The sequence below is a fragment of the Neoarius graeffei genome, chromosome 11, assembly GCF_027579695.1.
Source record: "Neoarius graeffei isolate fNeoGra1 chromosome 11, fNeoGra1.pri, whole genome shotgun sequence".
Taxonomy (NCBI): Eukaryota; Metazoa; Chordata; class Actinopteri; order Siluriformes; family Ariidae; genus Neoarius; species Neoarius graeffei.
In genome coordinates, this window is record NC_083579.1 from 47,058,459 (window position 1) to 47,069,470 (window position 11,012).

At 42.1% G+C, this 11,012-nt stretch overlaps 1 protein-coding gene across 3 annotated transcripts in view; it reads right to left on the reverse strand.

Moving 5' to 3' along the window:
- The window catches only part of nubpl (nucleotide binding protein-like), a 33,630-nt gene that overhangs the window by 7,196 nt on the left and 15,422 nt on the right, over positions 1-11,012 (reverse strand). For 2 of the 3 annotated variants that reach the window (XM_060934023.1, XM_060934024.1), the window contains 6 exons: positions 9,067-9,101; positions 8,874-8,964; positions 8,061-8,100; positions 7,898-7,988; positions 7,136-7,229; positions 4,368-4,453 (listed from right to left, as the gene is read on the reverse strand). In XM_060934023.1, the coding sequence (XP_060790006.1) occupies positions 4,368-4,453; positions 7,136-7,229; positions 7,898-7,988; positions 8,061-8,100; positions 8,874-8,964; positions 9,067-9,101 (437 nt within the window). The other variant, XM_060934025.1, reaches the window with a different exon arrangement.

Below are 11,012 nucleotides of genomic sequence, written 5' to 3' on the forward strand. Positions count from 1 at the left end.
CATCTGATGCACACGCCAAGGCACGCAGGTGTGACACTCTTGCATGAAATTAGTACAAAAATTAATGTAGATATAAATATCTCCCATCTCATTATCTCTAGCCGCTTTATCCTGTTCTACAGGGTCGCAGGCAAGCTGGAGCCTATCCCAGCTGACTACGGGCGAAAGGCGGGGTACACCCTGGACAAGTCGCCAGGTCATCACAGGGCTGACACATATACCCTGTCCACACTAGGGATTTTGTACCAATACGAAACTACTTTCGTACCGCAACACCTGTCCACACTAGCAACTATACCGGTACTGTAGCGGTATAACTGTATCGGTACGAAACCCACAAATGTATGGGTTTCGTACTGGTACAGTATCGGTACTGTAGCGCTTCGCTGTAGTGTGGACAGATGAAGCGGTTCTGTATCGATACAAATATAACGCGCATGCGCAATGAACCATTCCTACTTCTTCCGGGTTATTCATACAATACAATACGCACGTGCTTTCCAGCTGTAAATAAAACGTCAAAATGGCTCAAAACGACCGTGGAGCTACATGGAGCAAAGAAAGGGGGGGAGAAAGGGAGAGGGGGAGGGAGGGAGGGAGAGGGAAAGAGGGAGGAAGAAAGGAGGAAGAGGGGAAAAGGGAGAGAAAGTGAGGGGAAGAGAAGGAAAGAGGGAGAAAGTGAAGGGGGAGAAAGGGAGATTTGTTTTCTTTGTTTCTTTCTCAACTGCCTCGCGCGTTTTATACGATTCAACTGAATAAATGACCACCAGAAATACAGACTGTACATTGACAACAAAAAGCACACACACGTCGTTTCATCCGCCATATTCTCGGAAGGAAGTTACTCGGTTACCACGGAAACATTTCGCGCACGCGCATTTCAACTACCGTGAAAGAAAACCGCAAACATTTCTCGCTAGTGTGGACAGATGCACTAAACTGTACCGGTATACTTTGTATCGATACAGTTATACCACTATCGTACCGGTATAAGTGTGAACACAGCAAAAGACACAGACAACCATTCACACCTACGGTCAATTTAGAGTCACCAGTTAACCTAACCTGCATGTCTTTGGACTGTGGGGGAAACCGGAGCACCCGGAGGAAACCCACGCGGACACGGGGAGAACATGCAAACTCCGCACAGAAAGGCCCTCGCCGGCCACGGGGCTCGAACCCGGACCTTCTTGCTGTGAGGCGACAGCGCTAACCACTACACCACCGTGCCGCCCTAGATACAGTATAAATATCTTATGCCAAATTATTATGACACGTTACAAAAAATAAAGAAAAAAAATCTGAGTCCTCGTCTTCAATTTACAAGTCCGAATGTGGTTAATGCACGAGTCCAAGTCATCAGTGCTCAAGTCCAAGTCTAGTCACAAGTCCTTAAAATTAGGGCACGAGTCAGACTCGAGTCCGAGTCCTGGACTCAAGTACTACAAAGCCTCGTATGAATTTACCAAATTAAGCAAAGGTTTATTTCTGTTAGAAGTTCCACTGATCAGCAATGTCCCATTAATCCAGGTAATTTATTAAAATGAACACACATAACACTAGCTATGATTGTAACTGTGGTTCTGTGAACCTGGGATAATTACCTAAACGCTTTCTTATGCACATGCAATCCTGAGACCTTTCAACCAAGTCATTAATTAGCCGCATGACGCAGCATTTGCAATAAATAACAGTCTTACAGACATTTTTCCATGAATCCTGCAGAATGTGGGAAGAATCAATGGTAGAGGTAAAAACAACCCTTCAGACAGCACTTAATTTGTTCTGGGTCATGCTGGAACACGATCCAGCACCTCTCATTTGAACATATTTAGGTGGAACAGGCACGTCTGCAGAATTTTTATTTGAATCAAAATATAATTAACTAATGTAATAATAATAATAATCCTGAATGATTATTTTTACATCACCTCCCTTTCAGGATGATTAACTGATAATGCAAGTGCGCCATGATTCCTAGTGATCAGTCGTGCTTGTGCTCATATGGTGAAAAAGGCTGACTTTTTTTTTTTGGTCATTTCTTAATTCCTTAAAGGTCCACTTGCATCGTTTTTTCATTAATTGTGCAGTGGTCTCTAGTATGAGGAGCGCAGGTGGCCACGTGGTTAGAGCGCTTGACCGCTAAGCGAACGGTCCCTGGTTCGAGCCTCGGCTCGACGGGGATCTGGGGCTCGCTCCCTGTCCACCCAGCAGTGAATCGGGACCTGGTGGAAACACTGGGGAAGTTAAAGGCGGCGAGGAAAGGAACTGGCCACCCTACCTCACTATGCCGATGGCCCAGGACAAGTGCGCTCTCTAACAGGCACTCCCCCAATGTACGAAAACGTATATGGGACCCCCCCTTTGCCTCTAGTATGAATGAATGCCCTGTGAGCCGGTTTTGGTGAAAAAAAAATGCTGTGGTTCTCTTGTTTCAGGCTGTTCTAGTTTGGTGGAGGAGTGGGTGGCGGGAGAATGACAGGATTTCAGCTCTTACTCATTAATATTCATGACATGTAAACAGGCTAACAGCACTGTGACGCTACCTCCAGTGGGTCAGGACAAGCGGATGTGGGTGTCTTTGTAAAAACTGTTTCGATCGGCTATTATGGGCTCGACATTGATGTTTTGACCAATAACAATGCAGATGTGGCAGCGGGGGCATGGCCGAGCGGCAGTCTGTGAATGGAGGGCGGAGTCAGGGAAGGTAAGTGGCAGAATCACTGCACCTGACGGGAATTAACGTGTGTTTGTGTGTCTTCCCCAGTGACCACGCCCTATAAGAGGAGAGGGAGAGCAGAGGAAGGGAGCTCTCTCCCCAACCAGAATGCTTGTGTGTGCGCACGTGCATGCGTGTGTGTGACTGGGAGGGACTCATTCATTCGTTCGTTCATTCATTCATTTATTTATTTAATTGAATACTCCCTGCGGCAGCGGCTCTCATCAAGGCACGAGGCACGGAGCAGAGCTCGCCTCGGGGCATGTGGGGGGAATAACGTCCCCTGGCTGGGAGCTGACGGGCCCTGGCAGCGCTGGTTCGTTCGGGAGAGGGCAGGGGTCGCTGGCTGCCAAGTCTGGGGAGGCTGGGACCTAGGGTTAGGGTTAGGTGAATTACGTCCCGAGGCGCGGAGCTAGCCCGCCCAGGGAGCACTCTTTTGTTCGGGAGAGGGCAGAGGCCACTGGCTGCCAAGTCTGGGGAGGCTGGGACCTCCCCTGCCCGAGTTACGAGTGTGCAAAGTCGGGCTGGAGCCGCCGTTAGAAACGAAACTGATGCGGAGCACCGTGCCGCGCCTTGGGGCGAATTACGTCTCTCTCCTCGCAGTTTCTTCCCATGGGCGGTCACAAGCCAAGGTGGGCAAGGCCATGAATACTAATTTTCGAAGTGACGTAAATTCGTATGGCTTTTTCTGATCTGCTCGTTTTTCCGACTATTTTCTTTCATAAGCTAATACAGGGAATGGGAGTAGAATTACATTTTCACATGCAGCATGCATATGCAACTCGGAGTGAACTATGGTATTTCAAAAAGAGCCAGTATTAAATGTTTTTGGTGGAAGGGCACCTTTAAATCCAGCCTGTGGCACAGGTACACACAAAAAAACATGTCAAAGACACCAAAACTGGCACAAACAAGCAGAGCAAAGTGCAACACTGGGAGGAGACTGTTCTTCTCGTTATAGTCTTATCATGTTGCTTAAAGTGCACGATGTACTTTTTAAGAACTCGTGTTCTGAACAAAATGTTTGCTGTGAGGGTAAGCCCATACTTAAAAGTTAACACGCAGGAAATGAGCAGCTGAATAAACCAGGCCTCCCAAGCCATCACTGAAATGTTATGCTGGCGATCCCTCTGTGCCACAGTCATCATTCCTACTCTATTAGCCCTGTATGACGACATCCAACACCACTGGATTACGTGAAGAATTTGGAACGCTGTTGTATCTATAGCTACACATTCCATGATCTCTTCCCTTCCTGATCACTTGCTCGCTCTCACCTCTCGCCTGCTGTTCTGGTACGTCATGTTGTACAAATTAAGCACTGTGTTTTGCTAGAAAACTAAACTAAACTAAACCCCAAAATGTCCTCCAAAGCTACTTATAGCCTCCTCTTATCTCATCTCTTCTGCCTCAGTGAATGCTAGTATCATTATCTTCAAGGTAGTATTCCACTATTAGCTTTCTTTATCAGTACAGTATATTATTTTAAGTGATTAGGCTTTAGATGCTAGCCTCAACTATAGTTCTTTCTTTTGATAACATGACTGAGCTTTTCTCTGTACAGCCAGAAACATCTGGAATTCATGGTCACCTTCCAGGGACGTTTTTGGTTACTACACATGCTTAGCAGATGCTTTTGGAGTCTCACCGGCACATTAACCTTACGGAACATCTCAGCACCTCTGCGCGCATCTAACAAAGCGATGTCCTGTGGAGTGGACACGATCACAGCACCTGTAATACAGAGCACAGTAAAGATCTTTTAGCCGTTAGGAAACAAAGTGATAGCGGAATATACTGTAGATTTTGGAGTTTTACGGCATTCCAGTTCTGACTGTGCTCCCGCATCCTATGGCAGGTTTTAAGTCGGTCAGAAATCATAGTAAGTTAACTTCTTCCAGCTGGTCATAATTTTTCAAACACTTAAAGCTACACATTTTTTTTTTTTTAGTTTAGATTATTTGTGGAGCTCTTTAAATGTACCTCTCCATGTTTTATATGGCAGGTGAATAAATATGTAAAAGATCTGGTAGAAGTGATGTCATTGTGTGTATATGTAAAGTGATGCGCATTTATTTTATGGTCATTATAATTAACCTTTCATTATTTTATCAATATAAATATTGGCTTATTTTATAACTATAAGATCATATTGCATTTTTATTTAGTACGACACTTTCTTGAATCAGATGTGGATTTGTTCATTCCAGGACTGCAAATCAATACTTGGTTTTAGGCAACTTTATAAATATTAATACAAATTCCTGTATGTACATATCGCCTGTAAATAAACATTCAGTATACAGTGTGGTCCAAGTCATGGGGAAGTCATGGCCTAATGGTTAGAGAAACAGCTTTGGGACCAAAAGGTTGCTGGTTCGATTCCCCAGACTAGCAGGCAAGGCACCTAACCCCCAACCGCTCCGGCAAGAGTGGTGGCGTACCTTGTGTCTGATTAACCAAAGAAAAACTGATGATGTGATCATCAGTTCGGGCATTGAACCCGACCAACTGAACTGTGGTCCAAAGATCTGAAACCACCACCGTCATTTTGCATTTTTTTATTACCTCCGCCAAGGAGGTTACATTTTCGGTAGTGTTGGTTTGTTTGTTGGTTTGTCTGTTAGCAACATTACAGAAAAAGTTATGAATGGATTGCTCTGAAATTTTTTCCAGAGGTGTGACTGGGCACAAATAACAATCCATTAAATTTTGGCGGTGATCCGGATCACCTTCTGGATCCTGGAAATTTTTTTAAATGATTCTTGGCGGAGGTCTGCGCTCTCCGAATGCTTTTCTAGTTTAGAAAATGTAATGATTTGATCATTTTATCATCAGCTGTAACCCGAGTTACAAATATTTACATGAACTGCAGAATGAGTATTCGGTATGTCCCCTTTTGCTATAATGACAGCGCATTTGAGCCGGCATGGACTCCACTAGTTTGCAAAACCTGATGATTCATACATCATATCAAATCCATTGGAGTGTCATCTGAACACATGCTTTAACTGACTGGATAAGATTCAAGGAAAATTTGAGCTTTTGCGCAAAGCAATTAACATGAATAATATCACATTTGCTTACGTTTAAAAGGTTCTGACTGCAAAGTTGAATTCTGGGCAAAAATGCTCTATTTCTATAGCTGTTGGAGTTTCGAGACGTTTCGCTGCTGCACACACCGTGTATCCTACGTGTAAATGTTTTGCCAAGATAAAAAGCGTCCCGCGTTTTACGATTCCAGAGATTGCCGAAGCAAGTGAGCAACAATATCACGTGACCACTGTGGGACGTTTGACCTACTTTTAACCAAAACAAGTCGGTGTGGGCAAACATGGCGGCCTCTGCTCTCCCACCAGCTAAAAGCCAGCGGAAAAGAAAAGGAAAGCCTTCCTAGTGAGTGCAACTGCAAGATAGAGCAAGGTTCAATGACATCATTTTTCTGGACAGATAACGAAATTATTCTAGCGAGTGCTCAGCTATCTTAGCCTTAGAATGCATGGACTCGACTCCACGGTAGCGAGTATGGAGTTATACACCTAATGTTTTGATCTTACAGAGAAAGAAACGATAACACAAAAGCAGTAACAGAAAAGATATATTTGTCTTTTGTTTCACAGATCTATCACGAATGTCAATCACAAATTACATCCCTGTGACTCAAAACTCTCCGAGGCCGACGTAGAGTCACGATGTTTTCCGCACGTCGCCATCTTGGTGTGACACGGTTCCATAGTTATGCTTTCAATTCCAACATAGTAAAGCTCCTTGTGTTTGTCTGTTTCCGTCGGGCCATACTGTTTACCTCAAGAGGGAGGAAAACGGTCCCAAAATGGAGAAAAGCAACCCTCGGCACATCAAAATGATCACGTCTCTCGTCCACATGATATTGCTCTAAGACACAGGAAAATGCCATGCACAATAAAAAATTTTAAAATTTCAGATGACTTTGCAGTCAGTACCTTTAAATGTGGCCTAGAAATAGTGCAGTTTTGAATACTAAATATTCAAGATATTGAACATTTCCTTTCTTTGTTTTAAATATTTTAAAATTCTAAAACCTTTGTCCATTTCTAATTTGCGTATCATGAAGAAAGGAAAAAAAACCCCCAAAAAACAGATTTTCATTGTGCTCTCAGACTTTTGGACCCCACAGTATTTGTGCAGTCACATAGGAAAACCTTTCACGTGTTAACATTGACATTTTTTCTACACACTTTGCTAAAGTGACGTGTCATAAATAGTACTTTAAAGTCTAGTCTTCCACCATCCCCTGAATATTGCCTTGAAAGATTGCATACTGATTACAGAGCAGGAGCATCATAAACATTATGATAATCGGTTTCTGAGTTGGCCATCCATTAACTTTATCAAGTTTTGGACACACAACAGACAGTCTTTATTATTTTCATTTACCTGCTATCGGGATGTTCTGCGTTATGGAAAGTTGTACATCGCCTGTTCCAGGTGGCATGTCGATCACTAAGTAATCTAAAGAGCCCCAGTCAACCTAAAGACATAACACACCAAAAGATGAAGAGATCTGAGCGAGTATAATATTTAAAAAGCATTATGCTTTTAGAAGAAACGATGTGTTGTCGATTTTTGCAAAGGTGAAACATTGTGAATAAACACAGAGAGAAGAGTGACTATTACCACAAAATTCCCCAAGTAGGTCACTGAATGAGGCGGAGTTTTTTTGTTGTTGTTTATTCCACCCCGCAAATGTGTGCCTAATAACTATTTTTTTTTTAAAGTGAGACAAGAGGATGGTACGATTCCCCTTTTATACCAATCAAAAGGCCACAATCCCATTACAGCAGAATTCTATTGGCTCAAAAGGTTTCCCACAAACGCAAGCATCAAATTTCACCTACATGTAAAAAGGAAAGTAAACAACGAACCAGCTTTTCCACTGGGTGGATTTTATTCGGGTTTGGTCCGCCTTTTGCTTTATCTGAAAAAGCAGGAAATGGTAGCTTTCGGGTTTCTCCCGTTTTGCCATAAAAAGGATTCAGAAATCATTGACCTGCTCTTTAGGTTAAAAGGTAGATGTTTGCACCTCTGCAACTGGCTGTACACCAATTACTACTTAGTAGCTATACGCTGAATACCACAGCTTAGTTTTGAGGGATAAACATGACATTCAAGTTGAAAAATGAGAAATTTTGGCCACACCTGCCTAAGGAGCTTCTCAATTGCTGACATGACCATCAGACCCCTCCACACAATGGGTGCTGCATCTTCAACCAGGAAGCCCATGGACATGCTGAAAAAGGCAGAGCAGACATGCAGTGAGGCTGGCTCATGTTCAACACTAATTTATTTAATATACGCTTACCAAGGGATCCCAAAGTTTGTCAGGGGTCTCATTAAGTTGTCTGAAAATTAAATGAAAAGACAGATTTAGATGTAAATATATACAAACGCCTGTTTAACAGAGTGCTGTGATTCTCAAACCAACAACATGTCCCTGTGGTACTATTCCATTTCAGCACCTCTATAGTCATTATGGCTTTACACACACACACACACACACACACACACACACACACACACACACACACACACACGCTGACCTCTTTAGAAGAACACCTCTGCACCGCCCATCAGCCACTCACCTGAATTAAATCATAAATAAAACCAACCAGATACAGCTCAGGAGCTTCAATTACTGTTTAATTCATCAAATAGCAGAATGGGGATAAAATCTGAGCTCAGTTACTTTGATTATGGCATGGATGTTGGTGACAGATTAAAAAAAAAAAATTAAAAATTAAATCTAGTGAGCAGCAGTGTGTTGGGTGGATATGCCTTGTTGATGAGAGACGTCAGAGTAGAATGGCCAGCCTAGTTCGAGCTGACAGGAAGGCTGTAGTAACTCTTTACAAGCGTGGTGAGCAGAAAAGCATCTCAAAACACACAAACATAGGCTCATGATTTGGAAGGGCAAAAATAGCAAAAGACCACATTGAGTTCTTCTCTTCTGAACCAAGAACAAGAATCTGGGACAGCTGAAGACTGGAAATATGTGACCTGGTCTGGTCTGGTCTGGTCCCCCCCCCCCAATCTTCAGCTGTTTACAGGTGCTCCTAATAAAGTGGCCAGCGAGTGTATATTTTAAAAGCATGTGCTCCCTCCTGATATCACCTACTGTCTGTTAATTCTGGGTTTCCTCTGAGGTTCATCAGCTTTGGGATTGAGGGGCCATAAACATCAGCATCCAAAAGCCCCACCGTCTTACTCTAAGGAACAACAATATGGAGGTAAAAGACACAGATATAAATGTCTTTCAGTATAATTTTCATGATATTTTAATATGGATTATGCTGGGAGGTGTATAGTACCTGATCGTTGGCCATAAGTCCAAGAGCAAGATTTACTGTCAAGAAAAGAGTAAAGACGATCAAAACAAAACAAGTAGTTCCCCATCAAATTGGCTGACAAACGCATCATCTGACATTATCGTAACAAGTTATGGAGCCATTTTATCAGATCGGGTACATGAATGCTGGCCTTGGTATTTTCTGTAATAATACTGTATGTAAATGATGCTCAAGGCATCATGACTCAAAGAAAAAAAAATCCGACCATGTGCATCGTGGGAATGTGTGATTCACATTGTGGAAATCAGATTACTATCAATTACGCATCTAATGCAACTGCATTGTTTAGAAAGCAGAGGTCCCGATCTGCTCAACCCTAGGCCTGATAGCTCTGGATCACAACTACCAACATGCGTTATGTATTATATGGTTACACAACCAAGTTGTAACTTAAAAAAAGCACTTTAGTAGTTTTTAAAGGGTGATCTACAGTGCTGAAGAAAGAGGCTGTGGAACTCTGTCATTTTAGCCAACTTTGGAGCGCTATTTCTGCTGCTACACTCATTATATTTCAATCAATCAATCTCCCCCAGGTCTGAGACTTTATTCATTCAAAGTTTTGGGAGAATTTATTTTTAATAAATGGTGAACCTGTAGTACATTTTGCTCACAATATTAAACTTTTGTCTGTAACAATTTATGATTTATTTAGTTTCCATACAGACAAAAATGCACACACTGCTAATGATTCAGAAATAAAAACGAAGTCTTTATCGTCATCATTTTTCTTCATTCAAATTTTGTTCAAAATATTCTGAGAATCAATTATACAATCTAAATCATAAAGTCAGAATAATGAATCAAACCGAATCGAATCGTGACCAGAGTGCATCATTACACCCCTAATATGCACATTTGTTATTTTCTTGCTGGCTGCACAATCTGATTTTGTGATCATGTAATTTGTAACAAGAAAATGATGGGCCTGAATATGAAACCTTTGGTGTGATGACTATGTACACACTATATTATATGGAGACGAGTGTTTTACTGGGAAATATACCACTCATATATTGCATCCGAGCTACAGCCGGGAAATGGAGAACCAAAACCGTGACATACTGTAAATCTCTATATATGTCAGGAAACGAATTGTTTTGATAAATTTGGGTACTTTTTCTTTGTGAATGCGTCTGTATTATGAAAGGAACCTCACACGGTGGCTTGAAGATGTGAAGTTTATCTTCTCGTGCTGAAAAACTAGCATTTTCATAGGAAATCCATCGAGGATCTTAGGGACATATTTAAATAATATTGGCTGGCGTTGAGTGGTATATCAGATACTCGTCTTCGACTCGTTCAATATCATGCTAGCTGAATGGAATATATCTGATATTCCATGAAAAAAAAAAGCCAGCCAATATTATTATGATTATTATAATACATACACATTTCTTTCGGGTGTTCAAGTCTTTCTCTTTCAAAATTCTCTCAGAATCATCCGTATTTAACAAAGCAAACCTGGCGGCCATGATTGTTGACAAATTGTCACAGTCGCTCGCTAACATGGAAGTTTTACGTCTCTGACGTGACATCATTTTGTCTTGACAACCATGCAACATCGTAAATCATATCCAACACTCATTCTCCATTGGGTAGAGTGAGATAATACACATAGGATAAGCGATATGAAGGGAATAGAATACATATATATGTTATTTACCAGCTGGGAGGTCCGTATCGTGAAATACCGTGACCGAGGTCTTGAAAGTACTGAGCGAGGCCCTCTGGGCCGAGGTCAGTATTCAAGGCTGAGGTCACAGCATTTCACCATACGGACCGACCTTAAGCTGGTAAATAATATATTTATTTTTTTCTTTACCAAATTCTAACAGAAAACGAGAGTGCCCAAAAGGGAAAACTGAGCCGAGGCGCCATTTTGAATCCTCGTTCACGGCTGTAATGCA